The 22,935-nt window shown below is 42.2% G+C and overlaps 1 protein-coding gene across 2 annotated transcripts in view; it reads right to left on the bottom strand.

Annotated features, from left to right (window-relative positions):
* Nucleotides 1–22,935, bottom strand: part of LOC132828939 (KN motif and ankyrin repeat domain-containing protein 1-like) — a 58,294-nt gene that overhangs the window by 8,838 nt on the left and 26,521 nt on the right. The window contains exons 1-8 of one of the 2 annotated variants that reach the window (XM_060846156.1): nt 22,745–22,864; nt 17,220–17,323; nt 14,248–16,164; nt 12,972–13,071; nt 9,332–9,586; nt 4,393–4,480; nt 2,444–2,663; nt 1,649–1,791 (exon numbers count right to left, since the gene is read on the bottom strand). In XM_060846156.1, coding sequence (XP_060702139.1) covers nt 1,649–1,791; nt 2,444–2,663; nt 4,393–4,480; nt 9,332–9,586; nt 12,972–13,071; nt 14,248–16,164; nt 17,220–17,256 — 2,760 coding nt within the window. In that variant the 5' untranslated portion in view covers nt 17,257–17,323; nt 22,745–22,864. Of the gene's footprint in view, nt 1–1,648; nt 1,792–2,443; nt 2,664–4,392; nt 4,481–9,331; nt 9,587–12,971; nt 13,072–14,247; nt 16,165–17,219; nt 17,324–22,744; nt 22,865–22,935 lie in introns of those variants that run through there. The other variant, XM_060846155.1, reaches the window with a different exon arrangement.

Genomic DNA, 22,935 nt, shown 5'->3' on the forward strand with positions numbered 1-22,935 from the left:
CAGTCTTTGCATGGAATTTTATAGATGATATTGTTTTTGTCCATGAGTTGTACTGGGTCTTTTAAGTTTGTTAGTTTTTGTTTGAGAATGTTGGTGGGTTTGTGTGCTACTGGATTCCGAGGGGTCTCAGTAGTCTGGCTGTCATTTCTGAAACTTCTTTGATGACTAGTGGTAGTTATCTTGGTGCAGACTCAGTGGGCTGAAGGGCCTTTTCTGCACTGTATGAATCGATTGGGAGTGTCACTACACTTAGTCCTGTGGAACGCAAATAAACAGCTGAGAGCAAAAAGTGACTGGGAACTCTGTGTATCCAGACTTCACAGCTTCAGATGGAGAATCACTAACACAGTTAGACAACAGCTACCCAGGCAGGTCCTGAGCAACATGCTGAGGAACAAAAATTCAATTGAAAATGGAGATTAAGGAGGATTAGGATCAACTAAGAATGGATTACTTGGGCCTCCCAATGTGTGGGTCTGATGGCAAAGTATCACAGAAATCTTCTGTTTGAATAGTTTCCCATCATCTGCTAATAATAAAACACTCAAGAGTTAGATGACCCCGAGTTAACATGATGGGGCACAATGAAGTGTCCTTATTGGTGCCACAGGAACAGAAGAAAGGACCAAGCTCTTCAATAGTTTGATTTTATACAAACTACACCCACAGAAATCTGTGACCAGTGTTCAAACCCGTGCAGACAAGGCTACGAAATCAGCTTATGTTTGGCCAACCTTTTTCAGAAATTACATTTCACATTTAAATCCTGAACAAGTTGGTTTCCAAATAGATTTAAGGGTCATTTATTACCCAGGATTAGGGATCACATGGTAATGGAAGCCTGAGGCTGTGTGCACTGTCTGCGCAGCAGGGTGCTGTGCTCAAGTATCATGAGTACTCTCCATTTAACTGTGGAGAGACTGGTATACTTGTATGTCACATTGTGTCTTTGTATATGTGTCTTTCTTTATTTACACGCAGGTTTGCATCTATATTGAGTATATACCTAGGTTGATATGTATCTATAAATTCTCCATATGGATAGGTTTGAATGTGGATGTTGGTTTGTCGATGTATGAGTTAACACTTATTAAGTAGAATTGGGTGCATTAATATTAAGAGTCGATGCAACTATTTAAGTAATCAAGAATCTCAGTTTGTTATTTATTCAACTCAGTGATTTAAAGACAGGAGTGCGGAATGCTTCGGTCACAGGTACAGGATAGTAATTTATGAGACACATTGATTAAAGTGAGAATGGCCTTTATGACTTCACCACTGAGCTTAGATTTCTTTTAAGGATGGAGCTCCATTTTACGTTTCGTGTTAGTTTCATACAAATGTGCCACTGTCTGAGGTCTTTCTACCATAATTAAATGGGTGTCCGTTCAGTTATCGGACCTTCATGGTGCCTCAAATCTATGTAAATATAGTCTTGCACAAGTAAGAAATGCTTTTGGTTTGTTTGTTGGTAGAGTCAAACTCCAGTGTTTGTTTGTTCCTTTTACATCACTGTACAGAACAGAACTGCTTCCGCGACTATATATGTATATAAAGATATTTTTATGAAGAAAGTATTTTTTTTAAATTAAAAAAATTCATGCAAGTGTACTTGGTGGCAAAGTTAAGTTCCGCCATCAGTATTCACCTGACTGGCTTTGGCATTGACGTTCCCCAAACTAAATAACTGCTTGACAACATTCATCTCTGCATCAGTCTCCATGGCAGCCAGTGCAGCGAGCATGATTGCAGTGTAGCCTGCCTTGTTCTGCCAGTCAACATTACAGACAGCTGAAAAATAAACAAGACACCTGTTTGGTTGGCTCAACAAGAGGAAGATGCAATCAACCACTGGCACTGCAGGAATAAATGTAGGATACAGGAATATTCATTTGCATATCAAAGTACCCCATTGTTGTCAGGAATTAATTTATTTGTGTCCTTAAATCCAGAACCTGAAGCAATGTAATTGCTATATGCCAATATTTTCCCATTGGAGATGAGGGAAGATTACTTCAACTTAAATAAGCTGTTCACTCATCAGTTATTATACTCTGTGCTAACCTTTGAGTCTCTTCCAAAAATTCAACTTTTTATTTCTTTCCACAATTTATTGATCTCTCAATAATATTATACCATTCCAGAGAGAGATACATTGGGAAATATTATAGATGGCAGCTGGGCACAACCCCATTACACTCCCCCATTTCACCCCACTACCCCCACATGCCCATGCTACATACTGGCACTAAACCCACACCCACAGTACACCCTATCCACCTGCCCCCACCCAAAACCCTGGATTCACCTACCCACATCCACATCTCCTTCTCACCTGCCCTCACCCACATTATATCCATCCACTTGCCCTCACCCACACCATACCTCTGTGCTTCTACCTCATGCTTTTATCCAGCTAGTGAACACCAGACTCTGAGCTCACCTGTGTCCAGCAACAGCTTGACAATCTGGAAGTTGGAGTGAGAGACACAGTAGTGCAGGGCTGTGTTGCCATTCCCATCAGACAGGTTGACAACATGTTTCAAGATGGCTGGTGACATCTCTGCAAAGGCCATGAGATAGTCAGCTACAGCCTGGGGCGAGGCTGACTTCTGACTGGAGACTCTGAACCACTCCTGCTGGATTGCATTCAAACTGGACATCTGCAAACACACAAGAGCATCCAGGACTGCAGATTTTGACTTTCAGCCCATTGTACTGTCAACTGCTCCTCCCACCCAGAGCCGAGGGCCCACAGCTGGGAGCTGGAGCCAGCTGGCCACACATTGCCACATCATTCCCAAATAAACCCACCCTGAATATTGACTGCTATCAGATCGGGTCTGTGTCAGCCCAGAGCAGCTAACAACCGGAAAATAAACATCTTGGATTAATCTTTACTTGATATTTTAGCAGCCCGAAAACAGAAGAGGAGCATGAACAGCAGGAGGATGTAGGTTTGGCTTCGGGAGTCGTTAAAATTGACAGAAGTGCTCAGTGTCTGGAAGCCATTATCAATGCACTAAGGCTCGATGTTTGTGCAACTCCCTCATAAACTGCTGATCACATTTAAATGAGGCAATTTAAATGAGTTTTTCATTGGAACATCAATTTAACATAAACATACACGGTTTCCCAGAATTCCTGAACGTTGCTATTGAAACAGGGCAAAGAGTGAACCACAACTCAAGGTAGTCATGAAAGCAGAGGCATACAGATGGGGGCACTTGGTCCTCTCAGCCACTCCCTTACCTCCCACTGCATAGCTGCCTTAAATTGGGCACAAGCTACACGTTTAAATCACACATTCCAACATTCGCCCACACCCCTATTCAGATCTTGTCTCTGGGTTATCATCAGTAATAGAACTCTGGGAACGCAACAAAGAACAGCTCGTGATGGAGACAGAACCAGACTTCAGTCTCTGGAGTTGAGCTTTCCGATAACGTGTAGGAAAAGAAAGCCTGTGGCTGGAACAAGTTCCAGGAAAAGGACAAGAAACTGCACTACCGAGAGAGAGAGAGAAGCCCCCCTACCCGCCCCTCCACACCCAAATGTGAGGTGGAATAATAGAGAAGTACTTATATTTCCATAGCACCTTCGGGATGCCATCTCAGAAATGTTGGAAATTAGAAACATGCAAGCCATTTTCACACAGCAAGATCCCACAGTGGTCAAATGAGATAATGGTCAGATAATCTGTTTCAGCACTATAGGTGGAGGGATGAATAAACAGCAAGGCTCCAGGGAGAGCTCTCCTGAGCTTAAACGTAGTGCCATGCATTTTTGTCTATCCACCTTAATGTTTAATGTCTTATCTGATATTCAATGGCTGAGAGGACAACATTCCCTCAGGTTTCTTTGTTTATTCTTGTGTGAATGTGGACATTGCCCATCCATAATTGCCTTTGATCTGAATGGCTTACTCAACCACTGGAGAGAACAGTTAAGAGTCAACTTCATTGCTCTAAGTTTGAAGTCTCATGTAACCTGGGAGGATGACAGATTTCCTTCCCTAAAGGACATATTTGAGACAAGGATTAGTGATAGGTTTACAAGTCAACATTACTAAGATTAGCTCTCAATTCTAGAATTAAAAGAAAAAAAATTAAATTCCATCCGTAACTATAGTGGGACTCAAACCACCATATTATCCTGGATTTCTGCCTTACTAGTCCAGTGACATTACCATCACGCCATCAGCTACTCTAGCTCATGTGATCTCTCCTGGAGTTATCACCCTGGACTATTTTTTGAAGTGTCTGAAGTAGAACATGTGCCCTCATCTTTCTGGCTCATGAGAGACACACTAACCTCGACACAGACTTTTAACCTGACCTCACTATGGACATCACAATTAACTCCACAGTAATGGCAAACAAAGATGCTCACCACCTCCTTACTCTTCACTGGATTTGGGTCATTGAAATGATTCTTCAGGATTAGACAGACTTCCCGCATCTTCAGACTTAACTCAAATCTGTAGGAAAACCAATCACAAGAGAGTCAGGACAGACAGCAAACTCCTGAAACAGCCAATATGCTGAGGGGAGAAATTTTAATACTGCAGAGGATATCCTACAACCTATGAACTGCAACTGAATCATTTCTTAAAATCCTGGGTTTTATAACTAGAGGCAGAGAGCGCAAAGACAACGGGCATTTGCAAACCATGTATAAAACACTGGCGAGGTACCAGCTGGGGTTTGGTGGCTAATTCTGGGAACCACACTTTGAAAGGACTAAAGGTGATTGGGATAGGGTTGGTCCATGCAGGTCAGGACTGTGCACTATACACTGTGCGAAACAAAAGCCTTCAGTGTGGAAAGGGCCTGAGCTCGGTTTGGAGATTTTAAACACACTGTTGGAGTCCACATGTGTCAGGCACCCCAGAACAACTGTCATATTAATAGCAGGTTTATGGTCTGGGCAATGCAGTTTTGTAGACTCTGGCTAATGACTGCAAATGGAGTATTAACTGTGTCTGGAAAAACCAGTTGGACTGTGGATTTAACTCACTCTTGAGTGCTTAGCATCAAGGTAAAACTAGGCTATTTAGAAATTGATAATGTTAACTTAAAATGGGAAGGGAAATAGAGTATTTACTTAATTGCACAAGACCTGAGTAGAACTTTGGGTCCTCAAAGTCAGGACTTGATTTGTGATTAAAGAATATCTAAGCTCTGTCCATCATGAACTGATGGAAGCAAATCCCAACCACGGGAGTGGATTTCAGCGAGATCAGGCTTAAAAGCTCTATAGAGAGTTGCACTGAATTCGATGGACTGAATGGCCTCCTCATGTGCTGTAAATGACACTGTGGTTTCAGCGTGAACCTAACAATAGACTTGGAAGATTTGCACCAGCCAACAGGAGCAAATCACTGATCTCCGGAAGGAAATAGTGTGTCAGAGACAAGCTAAAGAAACAAACTCTCCATTTCAGGAAACAGGAGAATGGGGAGATAAGGAGAAGTCAGCCCCACAAATGAGGTATGCATCAGTTACAAAATGACCAGTGTCACTGGACACAATGTCAGGAATGTTCTGATGCAACCAATTACATTACTGCAACATGTGAAAAAAAAATCAACGCAAAAGTTTTTTAAAAATTATATTCCAGGAATCTGGTATCCAAAAACAAAGCAACACAGTTATCAAAGTCTTTAGCAAACTGCAATGCCAACTATGCTCAGTTTATGAACCCATTTCTAAAAATAAAAATAGGCCACAAAATAACCTGCAGCAAAGATCCAACTAGGTCCACAGTTATACACTGTGCAGCTGGACTGTGTCCAGCATGGGACTGAGTGACTGCCATGGGTTTACAAAGAATTCATGAGCTCTACCTTATTTCTATCCTAGACTTTCCACTTTTCAGTGAAAGCTAAAATTACCATCTTAATGATCTTATAAGCATTTAGCCGAACTTAATAAATTTAAGGTTGAATTATGGATAATTACCCTGTTATTACACATCTTCAAAGCAGGGTGGGACTTGAACCCAGGCCCAGAGGTAGGGGGCACTACCTGGTGAACCATGCTGAGTTGTGGTATTTTAATCAATTTCCTCTAATATGCTCAACTCACCTCCGGGACAGGTGGGAGTTGAACCCAAGTCCAAGAATATTATTTTCCTAATCAGCCTGATCAGAGATTTGATCATACATCTCTCGGCCAGGTGGGATTTGAGTTCAGGCTTTCTGGCTCAGAGACAGGGGCACTACAAGAGCTTCAGGTAGAATTGTATTCACTGATTCACCTATTCCAGCATTCTGCATGGCATCATGCTCATTTCAGATAATAAGCCTCACTGGCTCATTGGAGCTAGGCTCCACCAGTGATAAATATGTTGTACAATTAATGGTTTAATGGTTTCCATCATCATGAATGCCCTGATATGGTTTCACACAGCTTGATGAATAATTTGATTTGATTTGACTTATTACTGTCACATGTGCCTAGGTACAGTGAAAAAATTTGTTTTGGGTGCATTACAGGCAGGTTATTAGGGAAATAGAACAGAGCGAGGAGTACAGTGTTACAGCTGCAGAGAAGGTGCGCAAAGAATGAGGTCAACATTAAATTTAAAATTTGAGAGATCCATTCAAAAATCTAATAACAGCAGAGAAGAAGCTATTCTTGAATCTGTTGGTACATATTATACATAGAACATAGAACTTAGAAAAGTATAGCACAGAACAGGCCCTTCGGCCCATGATGTTGTGCTATGTTTAAGCTTTTCTGTCTTCTGCCTGATGGAAGAGGTTGGAAGAGATGACAACCAGGGTGGGAGGGGTCTTTGATGATGTTGGCTGCCTTCTCGGGGAAGCAAGAAGTGTAGATGGAGTCAATGGATGGAAGGTTGGCTTGCGTGAGGACCAGGCTGTGTTTACATTTCTCTGCAGTTTCAACAGTCCTGGGAAGAGCAAATCATGATGCATCCAGACAGAATGCTTTCTATTGTGCATCCATAAAAATTGGTAAGAGTCTTTGCAGACATGAGTAATCAGAGTTCCTGAGTGTGCTTATTGGATGTATTAATGTATATAGGCAAAAGTGAGGGCTGCAGATGCTGGAAATTAGAGTGGTGCTGGAAAAGCACAGCAGATCAGGCAGCATCGGAGGAGCAGGAAAATCGACGTTTCGGCAGGAGCCCTTCATCAGGAAACCTTTCATTCCTGATGAAGGGCTCCTGCTGAAACGTCGATTTTCCTGCTCCTCGGATGCTGCCTGATCTGCTGTGCTTTTCCAGCACCACTCTAATCTTGACAGTGTATATGTTTACTGAACGATTCAATCATGTCATTGATTGGCTGATGTTAAAGTGTAGGTGTTGGTAGGGCGATATTTAAAGAAGTTTTATACCTGTACCTAAGGAAGGATGTGCCTATCACAGAGAAAGTGTGTCACACATGTTCATGGGGGAATGACAGGATTATTCTGTGAGGAGATATTATGGACATGGGGACCATGTTCCATATTGTTTAGAAGAATGAAACATGGTGTAATCGGAACACACAAATTTCTCAACAGAGTTTGACAAGGATGAATAATGTTTCTCCTTGCTGGGGAGCTCTAGAATCAGGGTTACAGTCTCAGAACAAAAGGTAGCCTATTTAATATTGGGATGAAGAGGGGTTACTTCACTCTGAGAGTGAGAACTTCCCAACCCAGAGGACGGTGAAGGCTCAGCTATTGACTATGTTCAATACAATAGAGTTCTAGATATCAAAAGCATTCAGGAATAAGGGGTACTGGAGGAAATTGATAATGAAAAGGATTAGCCATGAGCTGGTAAATGGCAGAGCAGGCTACAAAAGGCTGAATGGCCTACCCATGATCCTTTTTTAATTAAGAGAGCATTTTTCACAGTTGCAAATATCACAAAGCTTCCTCACACCTCAAATACTTCATTAATTGTAATCACTGTTGTCATGTAAGAAATATGGTCACTGATTTGTACACAGCAAGTTTGATGTTCTGTGTTTAAGGTGTTGATTGAGGAACATGTATTGCTCTGGACAGAATGGATAATTCGCTTGCTCTTCCCCAAAATGGCTCTATTTAAATTTGACATCTCATTCAGAAGATGGCCCCTCCAACATAGCACCATTCCTCAGTGCAAAATGTCAACCCTGTTGTTTGCGATCAAGCCCCAAAGTGGAACTTGAACCCAGAACTAGGTGATCCAGAGACCGTAATAACTGAGCCGTCACTAACTTGGTTTTGGCCTCTATTCTCAGTCTATCTATCTCCATCTCCCACAGAAACAATTAATTTCCAGCTACTTCTCTGCAATATTCTACCCACACCCTGCCACCAGGTGCCATGTGCCCCATTATCCTGTTGGCACAGACACAATTCCTAATTACCCAAGGGATTTGGTTTTCAGTTTTTAAATATGTACTACCAGGAGATTTGCTCCCTCACTGGTGAGGTTCTAATTAACTCACTTGCAATGTTTTAAGCTGGCCCATGGACCACATTAACAGATCTGCTCTACAGTTCCAGCATTTCCTGCCTTTCTTCCTATTCTCGAGCAGCAGTTACATTTCATCCACCTTTATTTGATTTGTTACGTTCCTGTTTAGTTGCACACTCCTAATTCCAGTCTCATGACAATCTTGTCTTAGCAGTTTCTTCACATCCCTTCAGTGTTGGAGTTAGAGTTGCCACTTGAAATAATACAATAACGACAGCAATGTGCAGGTAAGTGATAGCAGAAACTATTACTTTTGCAGACAGGACAGTCAGGGCCAATTGTTCTGTTCACACGGCTAACATCCACATTACAAAGGAGAAACAACTGCTAGAAATCTCTGTACTGCAAACATCAGAGCCATGTTAAAGAATTTGACAGAATGGGCAGATTTTTGTAGCATGACATGTGTCATCCATAAATGTATGTAGCATGCATGTTTGCATTTGGTGCAATTGCCACCTGAATGGCAGATATTGAACTTACTAAGAATGGATTACAAAAGCACTATTTTTTTTGTTCTCTGATCTTGTCATTTGCAAGTTTCAATTGTGTATCATTACTGAGATCAGTCAGACTAGCTCAAGCCAAATTGAATCATCGGCGTTTGAGATCGGAACATCTTGGCTATCACTGCTTTAAACAGCTAAGTATTAGGAACCAGGTTCCAGATGCTATGCGTTTAAACTGTAATCTATACAAATGGAAATTTAATGAAGATTCCTCTCTCCTCAAGCCACAAGAGAGGGTAGAGTACACATTTCTCGTTTTTGTTTGTTCTATTGAACCCCAAAGTTTCAATTATTTCAATGATGAATAATTAGAGCAAATGGAAAGACTTTGTTCTCACTTTTCCTTCACTTCCTCTTCTTCAGTTCTGTTCTCTTCACTCTTCTGTTTACTCTGCTCAAGCATTTTCTCTTTCTCTTTATCCCTCCATTCTGAAGGATGCTCGCAGTCGTCGCTGTCACTGCCGTTCAGGTTTGTAACGCCATCATCATCAGAACTATCACAGCAATTTCCCAACTCACTTTCCGAACTGTCTCCAATCACTTTCTCTAAGTTCTCCTCACCACTTGACTCCTCACTCGAAGTTGTCTCATATCTGTAATTACAAATGCAACAGAATTTTCATTGCAATTCTTGCCCAAAACAGTAGGAGATTGATGTTGTTGCTGGACTAGGAATTCAGATTCTTCAACTGATGATCTGAGTTTAAATCCCACCAGAGTAACTGGGGAGTTCCAATTCAATTATCTAAGTGAATTAGTTATCATCAGTCATGGCGATCAATAATTTACCATGTTGACATGGATACTCTTCAAGGACACTGGAGACAAAGTTCAACTCCTCCCCCACACCTCCCCTCCTACCCCACCACCGTCACCACTCTGAGAACAGAGGCCAGTAATTCTTCATCACTTGGCACCATTACTGACAAGGCAGTGCCTACTGCCTGCTGACAATGCTCTCACCCAAGGCATGGGATTGCTGTGGGACCTATAGTCCGATCTAATATCTCTTCATATATCGATCATCTCATCCCACGAATCAGTCTATTAAACCTTCACTGCACTCCCTCCATTGCCAGAACATCCTTCATCGGTTAAGGAGACCAAAACTGCACACAATATTCCTGGTATGGTCTTACCAAAGCCCTGTACAACTGCAGTAAGACATCCCTGCTCCTGCATTCAAATTCTCTTCACTCAAATCCTCTCACTATGAAGGCCAACTTATCATTTCCCTTCCTCACCACCTGCTGCACTTGCATGCTGACTTCCAGTGACTGCTGCACACCCCCATCTTTCCTAATCTATTGCTTTTCAGATAATAATTTGCCTTCCTGTTTTTGGCACCAAAGTGAATAATCTCACATTTATCCACATTATATCTCATCTGTCCTGCATTTGCCCACTCACTCAACTTGTCCAAATCAAAGCAGAAGATCTTCGGCCTAGGAACCCTCCAACCACAAGGGATGAACTCATATTTCTCCAGTTTCCTCATTTCCCCTCCCCCCACCTTGTCTCAGTCTAATCGCTCGAACTCAGCACCCCCTTCCTAACCTGCAATCTTCTTCCGGACCTCTGTCCCCACCCCTCTCTGGCCTATCACCCTCACCTTGACCTCCTTCCACCTATCGCATTTCCAACGCCCCTCCCCAAGTCCCTCCTCCCTACCTTTTATCTTAGCCTGCTGGACACACTTTCCTCACTCCTGACGAAGGGCTCATGCCCGAAACGTCGACTCTCCTGCTCCTTGGATGCTGCCTGACCTGCTGCGCTTTCCAAGCAACATATTTTCAGTGCTGCTCCTTTTGGCCAATTTGTATGCTTCTTCCTTGGATCTAATACAATTCCAAATTTCCCTTGTTAACCATGGTAAAGACCATCTTTCCCATTTTATTTTTGTGCTGAACAGGACTGAGCAATTGTTGCAGTTCCCCCATGCACTCTTTAAAGGTTTGCCATTGTCTATCCACTGTCATCCTTTTAAATAACGATCCCCAATTTATCATAGCCAGGTTACCCCTCATACTGTCATAGTTTCCTCTACTTAGATTCATGATCCTAGCCTCAGAATCAACTATGTCATCCTCCATCTTAACAAATTTACATTTATTTCCGCTTTTTAAAATTTCAACCTTTTAAAATAGAAAACTTCAGGATTCAATATCGCGTTCAATAATATTAGAACCTGAACACCTTTATCTATGCCCTTCAGCTACCGCCACACCCTAGGCCCTGACATGATATGGGCTGCTTTTAACATAGCCAATCCATTTTCACTAGCGAATTGTCCACATTATCAGCTTCTCTTCCTCCCTGGCATATTATCATCCATCCCTTAGTCTGCTGGTGCTTTCTCTTTCTGTTTGGCTTCCATCTCTACTTATCCGCTCACTCCTTTTTCCACCCCACCCTTGTTTTGAGAATATATACCACTTTTTCCTGGTTACTATCAGTTATGAAGAAGGGTTGCTGGACTCAAAATATTAATTCTCTTTTCACTCCACTGACGAGAGAACCTGTTAAGTTTCTCCAGTAATTTCTGTTTTCGTTTCAGAATAGAAAACTGTATCTCCATCTCACTAAGTGCTTGAATGGTAGAGTGCAGTTAATCACATTATATATTCCATTATTGTACATATAGCAAAATGTATTTATAGCCTTTTTTAAATCAATGTATTCAGGTGTGTTATGGCACACATCCAGAGCAGGTGGGATTTGAATTCAAGTCTCCGAGCTCAGGGGTAAGGACATTGCCACTGTATCACAAGGGTCCTAAATAACATTTCTACAAGGGCTTTATTTTAAAAAATGTTCTTAACACTTTGTCAAATTTTATTCTATGATTCGGCATTGATTCACTTAAAGAGACGATTAGTTATGAGAGCAAAAGCCATGGTTTTAAGGAGGATCTTAAAGTAGGAAGGTAAGGTAGAGAGATGTAGGAAGGATTTCAAAGCTTGGGGCTTTGGCAGCTGAAGGCAGGAACAAGAAACTAAATTCAAAGATGCGCAAGAGATTAGAGGAATGCAGATATCTCAGAGAATTGTGGGACTGGAGGAGATATGGGCGGCATTGTGGCACAGTGGTTAGCACGGGTTCCTCCCGTGACACGGATTCAATTCCCGCCTCAGGCGAATGTGTGAAGTTTGCACGTTCTCTCCGTGTCTGCGTGGATTTCCTCCGGGTGCTCCGGTTTCCTCCCACAGTCCAAAGATGTGCGGGTCAGGTGAATTGGCCATGCTAAATTGCCCGTAGTGTTTGGTAAGGGGTAAATGTAAGGGTATGGGTGGGTTGAGCTTCGGCGGGTCGGTGTGGACTTGTTGGGCCGAAGGGCCTGTAAGTAATCTAATCTAATCTAATATGGAAAACAAGGGTGAGGATTTTAAAATTAAAGTGTTGTGAAATTGAAAATTAACGTGGGTCAGAGATAACACGGCTGAGGAGTGAAGGGGATTCTGTACAAGTTAAAACATGGGAGGCAGAATTTTGGATGATTTCAAGTTTCCAGGAGATAGAATGTGGAAGATGGTCAGGAGTTGTTGGAATAATTGGTTTAAAAGATAGTCAAGGCCTGAGTGAAGATTTAAGCAGCAGCCGAGCTGAGATGTGGCAGTATAGAGATGGAAACAGGCAGTTTTAGTGGTAACACATTTGTGTGACCATAAGCATATATCAAATGTAACACCAAAACTGCCTCAGGTATTGGTAGGGAAACTGATGGAGTAAGTGGCTGGGGAATGGAGACTGTGCCAGGAACTGAAGACAAGGATTTTAGTCTTCCGAATACAGGGGTAAGTATAGGATAGGGAATGGGTCTGGGTGGGTTACTCTTCGGAGGGTCAATGTGGATTTGTTGGGCCACACTGTTTCCACACTGTAGGGATTCTATGATTCTATTAATAGGAAGCACTGTTACATATACAAGTTACCACATCAATATAGCAACATTTTGGACAAATATTTGTAACTACTTACTCGCCATTCAAAAGACCAACAAACTGTAGATTTTTTTTGCTGACATTTGCTTCTGTTTTGTTTGACCCATCCTTCTTTTTCATGATTGACTTCAACACTCCTGTTAGAAACAGACTGGTATCATGACATTGGTTACAATCATTCAGGACTATCTAATCCAGGACAGCCACACAGCACAGAAAGGCTGTGTCTAAAACATCTCTGTAATGACTATTTGGCTTTGAAACATTGGAACCCGATTGAGTTTCACTGACGTCAGCACAGAAACCTAGGTAGAAATGTGAATGTGGAACTTGAAACACAAGGAGTCCAGCCATGAACTAACTGAATAATGAAGCTAGCTGGAGTGGCCAAAAAGGTCCACTTTTGTTCCTATTTCTTATCTTCATGTGAGCTGTGCATAGCAGCACTACTAAATGCTGGTTCATCTTCATTCCATGAATCTGCTTCTGTTAACTACGCTTAGTTAACTAACAACATACAACCTAGTCATTTCACATTTTAGGGTGAGGTTTGAAAATGGAGGCTGACACATTTGAAATTAAAATTGTGGCAACTAATGCTTTAATGCTCATTCTAAGTCCATTTCCTCCAACACTTTGAATATTCCGTCCATGTACTTCACTGAAATAGTGAACTGTGTGGCCCATAAACATTTGGAACTGGCATTAAGTCAAAAAGATGATTTAAGTAAACTATTTATTTCTCATTTGTGGAAGCTTTGGAGAGGGTGCAGAGAAGATTTACCAGGATGTTGCCTGGAATGGAGAATAGGTCGGTACGAGGACAGGTTGAGAGTTCTCGGCCTTTTCTCGTTGGAACGGCGAAGGATGAGGGGTGACTTGATAGAGGTTTATAAGATGATCAGAGGAATAGATAGAGTAGACAGTCAGAAACTTTTTCCCCGGGTACAACAGAGTGTTACAAGGGGACATAAATTTAAAGTGAAGGGTGGAAGGTATAGGGGAGATGTCAGGGGTGGGCTCTTTACCCAGAGAGTGGTGGGGGCATGGAATGCACTGCCCGTGGGAGTGGCAGAGTCAGAATCATTGGTGACCTTTAAGCGGCAATTGGATAGGTACATGGATGGGTGCTTAATCTAGGATAGATGTTCGGCACAACATCGTGGGCCAAAGGGCCTGTTCTGTGCTGTATTGTTCTATGTTCTATGTTCTATTTCCACCTTCAAAATGCAAAATGCTTCACCAATTATTTCTGTTTGGACTTTTACCCACGAGTTGTTGCATCACATTAAAACATAAAAACTCAGACTCACCTTTGGTAGGACTGACCACGTAGTTCTGTCCCAGGGGCATTTGCACATTTACCTCAGGACTTGTATCTTCCTCACGCATGACTTGAAAAGATGTGCTGTAGAGCTTGACTGCGACACGATCTTTTGATAAGTTCACCACTGTTGTCACCTCATCCTTAATCTTATGTTTGGTCTCACAATCTTTGGTTCCTACATCCTGGCTTTCCTCTAACATCTGATCAGAAGCATTTGCTTCATATTCAATAGTTTCAACCTTCATGTCCCCTTTCTCTATTCCTTGGGCCCTCTCTAGTCTGCATCCACTCTGACTCTGACTGCAAATATCCAAACGTGAACCATCAATGTCTTCTTCTGTGATTGGAGAATCTGGATCAACAGAGGTCCCCTGTACTTGTAAGCTGCAGTTAACTCCTACACTAGACATCTGTGGTGTGCAATCCACAGACTCATCTGTAATCTCCAAGTGATCGCCTACTGCTCGACTCATGACTGGAATTCTGGCTTCCTGACTTGCATGGACCATAAGCGGTTTGGCCATGACGCTGACATCAACCATTGTCATAGACGTGACGGGGGCCACACTTAGTTTTAAGTTGTTCAGTTCATTATTTGCATCCTCCAGTTCGGCTGCAATCATAGAGATATTTGCTTTCTGACTGTCGATAATTTCTTGTAGAAATTCAATTTCCTCCTGCGCCATAGTGGTGAGCCCCAACATTGATTCAACAACTCCAACACCAATATGCCTGGTGTCCGATTCTGTTCCAACTGCTACCTCTCGAGTGGGTCTCTCGGATTTATAGTAAAAGACAACCTCATTCATGTCCTTCTTTTCTCCTACACCCACTGACTTTAGCAGTGCCTTTTTGCTAGGACTGGTTGGAGGTCCAGCTGGCGATGAGCCTTGATGAGACGTAAAGGCTCTGCTCCTTTCAGCAACTGTCAACTTCTCAGTTAGCCGCCGAAGTTCTTTAATTTTACTTGATCTCTTCTCTCCGTTGTCACCAGCTAAATCAATATGAAGCTCAACCACCTTCCTGGCTTCTGGTTGGTACTGAGCCACATTCCCTGTGCTGTATGACCGCTGCCTGAGGAGGGAGGGCTCAGTCGGACTAGAAACTGTTCGTTTTTTCAGCTCGGCTATGAGCTGCCTCTTCTCCTCATCAACCGCGCAGAGTTTCCTCTCCAGGTACGGAATTGTTTTCACTTGTTCTTCCAGCTCCTTCAGCCTCTTCAGGCCAGCAGCCATCTGCTCCCGGATGTGCTGAAGGTGTGCCGGTGTGATACTAGGGACCGGAGAATTTCGTCCCGAATTCATGGGGCTAAAGCTGAAGAAGCCAGTGGATGGCGGATTGTTGACTGGGTTAACATCACCATTTCCAATAGAGGTTTGATGGGTAGATGGAGATATTTGGCTTTGACCACACGAACCAATGTTCGATAATCTGGGTCTCGATACATCGTCAGTCGTTAACTGTTCCTGCTGCAACCTCCGACTGGTCTCCAACAAAGTCTTTTCCACACGAAAGTTCCTCAGGGAAGATCTTGGGGAAGGTGGTGGAAGAAGACTGTTGGTTGGTGGTGGTGATGCAACACTAAAGTGCTGAGCACAAACAGGATCCTTTACATCATAACTAACTGCGTGAGTTCTAAACTTCGGGGTCATGGGCAATATTTTAATGTCCTCACTGGTTGAGGAGGACAATGACTCTGTGGAGGTCCATCCACTGGTGTTTGTTGATGGTTTTGTTCGTGGTTTGCGATGAATGGTCAGTTTCTTCAAGGTGTTTCCACTTTGAATGTCATCGACATATTTGAGGAAATCCAAGTCTAACTGAAAACCATATGGTGTTTCCACAGCATAGGGACTCTTCTCACTGTCATCCAACTCATTGTACAGAGCATGACTTCCCAGGTCTAAGGAAGGAGAGGACATTGTCACTAAGTTTGCCACTAACAATATTCACTGAACATAACTAGAAACTTTCACACTGAATGATTTGGTCACTCTCAAAGATTACTTGATGCCTTTAATCTGCTGATAGTTTTGATATTTGGACAGTTATATCATCCAAGAATTTAATCCAGGATTATGCTTTAATTTAAGCTGTAAAAGGACTGTCCAGGGGACAAAAAGTCAAATGAGTATAAAGATCATTTTAGGATAGTTGTCAGGAAATACTTCTCTGTGTAAAAAAGTTAATGCACAAAAGTAATCAAATTCCAGACAGAACACTGGAGACAAAACTCCTGGAATCATGTAACAAACTATTGGGACATAAGGGTAGGATCACTTATTGGATTTACTTATTTAGTCATTTTTGTGGATTTGGTGTTGCTGGCTGGGCCAGCTTTTTTTGCCTGTCCCTAGTTGCCCTTGAGAAGGTGGTGGAGAGCTGCCTTCTTGAACTGCTGCAGTCCATCTGCTGTAGGTTGACCCACAATGCCCTTAGGGCGGGAATTAGGATACATCAAAAGGCTTTCCGCATCTGTTGTTATTATGTGGTGTGGTGATGCCATCATGGGGGATAAAAAGCAAGTTGGGATCAGAGCCATAACCCAGCCACTTCTGCTCTAAGATCATCAATTGGAGGAATTCCAAAAGCCCACAGGATTAGTGGTGCTATTTGTGCACTGTTTCAAACAGGCAGTGGAGAATCTGTATAATGACATCCACACACTTCAGTACATTGAGTTACATGCTGCATCCAATGATTTGGATAAATGAGAACTTAAAATGATGGGAACATCAGGGAGTTTGAGAATTCACATTGGATATACTGCAAGTAATGAACAGTGCTATACATCAGTTGGATTTTTAGAGGCAGCTGGTTGACTGGAACTAAAATAGTCTTGTAAAAGGATGATGGATGTATCACATTTCAGCTCCAACCTGAGATGACAAAATGCCTGCAGTATTGATGAGGGGAAGCCAGGTGAGTGGCTACAGCAGTGAATGATGAGATACTTACCCGGGATGCTCAGGTTCATTTGTGCCGGCTGTGACATCTCTCCTCAAATGTTCAGAGTGCCCATGGAATCAACAGGCAATTGTGCTTCCAGCTGAACAGGCAACCTGCAAATACAAAACACTGGAAATATAGCGCCACTTCCTTGTATCACGTTGGCAGCTAGATACACCGAAGCTCAGAGTTCCATAGAAATGAATTCTGGCTTGAGACTCCCCTTTCACTCAGCTCTTGACCCGAGAGCTGCCAAGTGAAAGTTGTACTTTCCAAACAGACTATGAACAGGAGGGAGAATCCTGCCTGCTGGCCTGACCCAGGCTTTGGGAGCAGACCAACACACAGAATAAGGTGGGCCAATGGTTTTAAGCCAACCTTCCCACCAGTACCCGGAATAACACATTTAGCACTCAACCTGATTTTACTCACCACTGAAGTGAATGGAATAATGGGCTGAGGTTAAAACTGGCATTGCAGGGATTCCTGTATGGTACCTCCTACCTAGGTTCAAATTAGCCTCTAAAGCTGAACATATAAATTCTGTTGTATTACATTGTAACTTTTTTCTACTCTAGAGGAATCAAATCCTGTTGATACTATTCATTTGTTCACAAACTGTAAATCAGAAGCCACCAATACAAAAAGGCAATAATACATAATGGGATAAATATTTATTAGGTTTCAGAGACAGCGTTTGTAGTCACTAATACAGTGCCAGAGGGATTGGAGCCTCCACCTCGCCCAGCATTCCTGCTGAAGATATTCACAGATAGGTGTGAGACACGAAGCTCACTATTCAATAATTTTAGTCCGAGTCAAATTCTGAAGCAGTTTTTATTCATACGGTCTTGCAAGCTGGGTGACCATTAAAGAAGGCACACCGATCAGGTTACATTACATTTTATACAGTTCAATCGAGTCCCTTGGTACTCCTCCTTTTACTTCATATCTGATAGTTGTATTGCTCTGTGCAGTTGCTAATCACACCTGTCTGTGGTCTGTTGTTGGTGAGCAATTCCCCCCCCACCCCCGCCTTTATAGCTGGGTCTTATTACTTTTGCTGACACAACACTGGGTCTTATTTGGTTATCTTATTCATACTAACTCCCTATTTGCATGACAATTGCAACGGTCATGTCAATACATCTGTTTCTACCAGTCGACCACCTCCCTTTTCGGTTAGTTAGTTCTTGCATATACTCTCATGATTCCGCCTTGCGATTTTTGCACAAGCAAGATACAGTTACTTGTAACTGCTTGCAAGTATATCTATCTTAACATATTCCCATTTCGCACCCCCCCCTCCCGCCATGAGTCAGCCTTATGATCTTTGCAGAAACAACAACCATTGCAAGGGCCTCTCGCACAAGGAAGTGCAGATGGCAGGTGAACATGAAGGAATGGGAATTAGGTTCAGAGCCAGTACGGCTGGAAATAGACTGAGAGTGGATATTGGAATCTGACCTGACAGAGACCAGGAGTACATCATTAAAAGGTGCAGAAGCAATGCATGTCAGGGTGGAGTGTAGGTAGGGAAGAACAGGAATAATTATTAAATAGATGGAAAACAAATTCACTCCCAACAATCAGTGATTAGGATTGACAATACTCTAGAATTCCTACAAAGGTAGTTTCGAATAAAGAAATCAAAGGGAGGGAAGAACATTCTGTGAAATACACGTGCTGAGTTCCTCAGGAAATTATTCTGTAAATAACCTTGTAGATTAGCAGCTTCACATAGATAGACTGAATAACTTAAAAACAACTTATCAAGACGACAGCCTGGCCACCCTGTATTTCATAAGTGCTTGTTTCAATTTCCAACAATCCCCACACAATATTCTGCTCATTTTTAACTGGCTTGCTGTATCTGATGATGCAGGGCCATTTGTTGCAGTTTCATCATTGACCAGGATGGTTTACTCTAACCATGTAACTGACAGTCCCATGACTGCAATGGGATACATCATAGTACAGTCCCTCCAATGCACCACCATTCCCTAATTACTCTCATAACATCGAGGACAAAAATATCCCCTTAGCTCTGCTTTGAGTGCTCAAAGTAAGGCAATCAGTGCATTGAAAGCTTGATAACTTTCTAATGCATAAAACAATTGTTCAGGGGCCTGGAAATCAAGAGTATTGAAAAGGTGCTGAATGTACAATTGGGAGAGAACGCTGGAGGGAATGAATACATCCTAGAATCTAGAGGTCACTAACAGAGAAAACATCAGTCAGACAGAGAGAGAGAAACAGACAGACAGACAGACAGACAGACAGACATGGAGGATCAGTATAGTCAGACAGTATCCAATGAACAAACAGAATTCATGGAGTCTTTAATAAAATAAGTCAGATTTTTGATTTTGGTGTTGCATTGATACTCTGTAACCCTGTAATTTCTTTGGTTCCTCTGGTCACCGTGTGAAGGGTTCATAATAACAGGTGGCTGATTTATCCATTTCACACCATAAATTTATTTAATTACAAACATATTAGTTCTCACTCTGTATGGAATTTTATAACAAATTTCTGGCTTGTATCAGAAAAATGTGTCAGTGAGCATTGTGGGAAAAATTTAACACACTGATTAATCTCCAGAAATGTTAGTAATGACTACATGTAAGTAAGACAGCTGGGAAATAAGTGATGCTGATAAGACGTTGCCTTTGACATCAATTTACAGCCTTAAAGTGCAATTTTCTCTCAGTGACAGCTTAGTCAGGAAACACAATCTCGAGATGATCTTTCAAAAGAACAAATAAGTTTCACTGAACTCAACAAGAGGCATTTCTTTACAGAATTGGAGAAATCAGTCTGACAGCTTGTTGTTTTCATGCTTTCCTGCAACTCATCTTGTTCTTAGAAGATTTACTTCCAACTGAGTTGATTAAAACAAGAACCTCTCCACACCAGTTACTCTTCAAAATAACTAACCGAGGTCTAAAGCAAGCAAGATTTCTAGGAAGCTTCGATTAAAAATGTACGACAAATGTCCACAACATAACTATCATAAGCAGTGAACTGTACCCAGCGGTATTGCTAACCCTGGGAAATCATACATGCACCCTCTGCCACATTGTTTCTAGACGTGTAATTCATACACATGTTTCTCCCGTGTCTATTTCATGATGGAAATGCCATCATTCCTCACCCAGAAAGAGCACAGAATTAATCTCACAGCTGGAGCAAGACATTCCACATTGTTCACCCTCCCAAGCGAATGAACTGAACCAGCTGTGAGTCGTACTGCTGAGTGAAAGCAATAGAACACAGCTGAGTGTGCAGCGCTGCTGTTGTACCATTGAACAGCACAAACGGGGCTGAAATAAATCCCCTTTTGACAGGACAGGGAAGCGGGCACCTTAAGGATCACTGATATTCTCTCAATCAAACACAAAACATTGTGACTTCATTCTGCTGACTATTTGGACCATGAAATGAAAAACCATGGAACTGTAACCACACAGGGCAAGAAGATAAATTCCCTCTTCCCATCAGACCTCTCCCTTTCAAAAGGTTTTCCACAAACTGTCCCTCTGATCCTCCTTTTTAGTCCTGAAATTACGACTGGTTTATCAAATGGTTCATGGCAAGTTGAATCCGAACTGACTCCAGCTGCATGATCAGATACTGATCAGGGAGGTGCTTCCTATAACTTTGCCAGCAATAGTATTGACTGTTTCTGCAAGCGTGAAATACCACAAGTAAACATCAAGTCAGTTCCAAAGTATATTTCCTGACGCCAAGGCTGCCTGCTCCAGGATAACCCCAGTCTCAGGAAGCTATTGTGTTCAAGCAGCTTTGCTCCCTTCCACTCATTCTCATGGCAATTCATCACCTTACTGTCCATCCGAGAACTGTTTGGGAAGACTGGATGAAACAAATTTCACTAATCTGGTACCTCGCTGCTGCTGTGCAAATTCCGGAATAAGTGAAGGCACCTCCGTTTAAAAAGGCTCCAATGTTATATAGTATTCAATGCTGTCAACTGGTCCCACAAGTGTATGGGAGTGCATGAGAATTACAGCAAACACCCTCTTTCTCTCAATTCGATTGAACAGCTGTCCATTCTGTACTCACTGTTCATGTCATGGTGAGGTCCAGAAATATAGGGGAAATAGATTAGAATCAAACCTCTTGCCCCCATTCATCCTTAAATGAACCATTAAATGGAGGCCCCTATCTTATCCTGGGCGACTTTTCAGAATAGAACTTTCTACGCCACTATTATCCCCTGAGCAATGTAGATTAACTGGTCATTTCTCTCAAGGCTCAGCACCATTCATGCCCACAATCTCTGGCAGCTGGAAGGACAAGGGGAGCAGACACATGGGAACACCACCATCAGCCAGTTCCCCTCCAAATCATACACCATCCTGACTTGGAAATATATCGCCGTTCCTTCACTGTCGCTGGGTGACAATCTGGAACTCCCCCCCTTAAAAGTGCTGAAGATATATCTACACTGCATGTGCAATAAAGTGAACATGAAAGTATCCATAGTGACTACCCTCTCAACAGAGAGGTGATTGGTTGAGAGCTTAACCAGAGGGTAACCAGGCTTCAGATGATGGCCAAGACCTGCATGGTGACCCCACCCCATGTGGGAACTGAGCTGTTGGTATCAGTCTGCATTGCAAACCTGCTGGAATCCAACTGAGAAAGGTGGTGAAATTTGAATTCACTAAAAATCTGAAAGAAAAAGCTAGCCTCATGGTGACCACATAACCACTGTCGGTTTTGTAAAAATCTATCTGGTTCACTAGTGTCCTTTAGGGAAAGAAATCCACCAGCCTCACCTGGTCTAACCCCCATGTGATTCCAAACCCACAGCAATGTGGTTGACGTTTAGCTGCTCTCAATTATGAATGGGAAATAAATACTGGTATAGACAGCAATGCCCACTCCATGAACAATAACAACAAAAAAATGCAGATCACCTTAGGATTCTCAGATTATATATAATTGCCCATTCTTCCTTTACCTTTGCTATAATTATGTAGTGACATCTCAGGACTGCCTCAGCCATGACTTCAGCAGCTTTACTCAGCAGCATTATAAATGAGAGATCCCAACAGTTAGTGATTCTGAGGTGAAGTTTCCTTTGCTATAAAGGTGAACAAACTTTGCACTTTAATCTCATTACACTGGTCTTCCAAACCACACAATGCAAACAGTGCATTTTCTACAAACAAACTATTTCAATTCAGATCCAATAGAGTTGGATTGCTAGATTAAATGAAGTGTATCATGTCCGACAAATCCAAACTAAGCTGGTCCGTTCATGTCAGTGTATACAAAGGGAGATTTACTCTGCATTATACTACGTTATAAATGCCAGTTTTAAGTAAAGGTTTAAGCTGTTCCATAATGGGCTTATAGTGTTGTTATCTTTGATTTGTATATCATAGATGGTTTACATGTTTATAAAGAGTCATATTCCCTATTAACCCACCTTAGATACCATCCCAGCCTCCTGAAAACTACAGACAACAAAACCACATAAGACATGTAACAAACTGCAGTACCTTACAGTTCAGGACACTGACTCCCAGAACAGTCTGAGCTTCAAATAAATTGGTATTTGAGTGAAATGGAAAACAAATTTTAAAATATCTTGCCCACTTAATCCAGCTCAACCCTCCATAAACAGGACTAGAGAACTTGCACAGACAAGTGCTGTTGAAGCAGGCTAATCTCTCATTCAACAACAAACTGT

This window comes from Hemiscyllium ocellatum, chromosome 28 (assembly GCF_020745735.1).
Source record: "Hemiscyllium ocellatum isolate sHemOce1 chromosome 28, sHemOce1.pat.X.cur, whole genome shotgun sequence".
NCBI lineage: Eukaryota > Metazoa > Chordata > Chondrichthyes > Orectolobiformes > Hemiscylliidae > Hemiscyllium > Hemiscyllium ocellatum.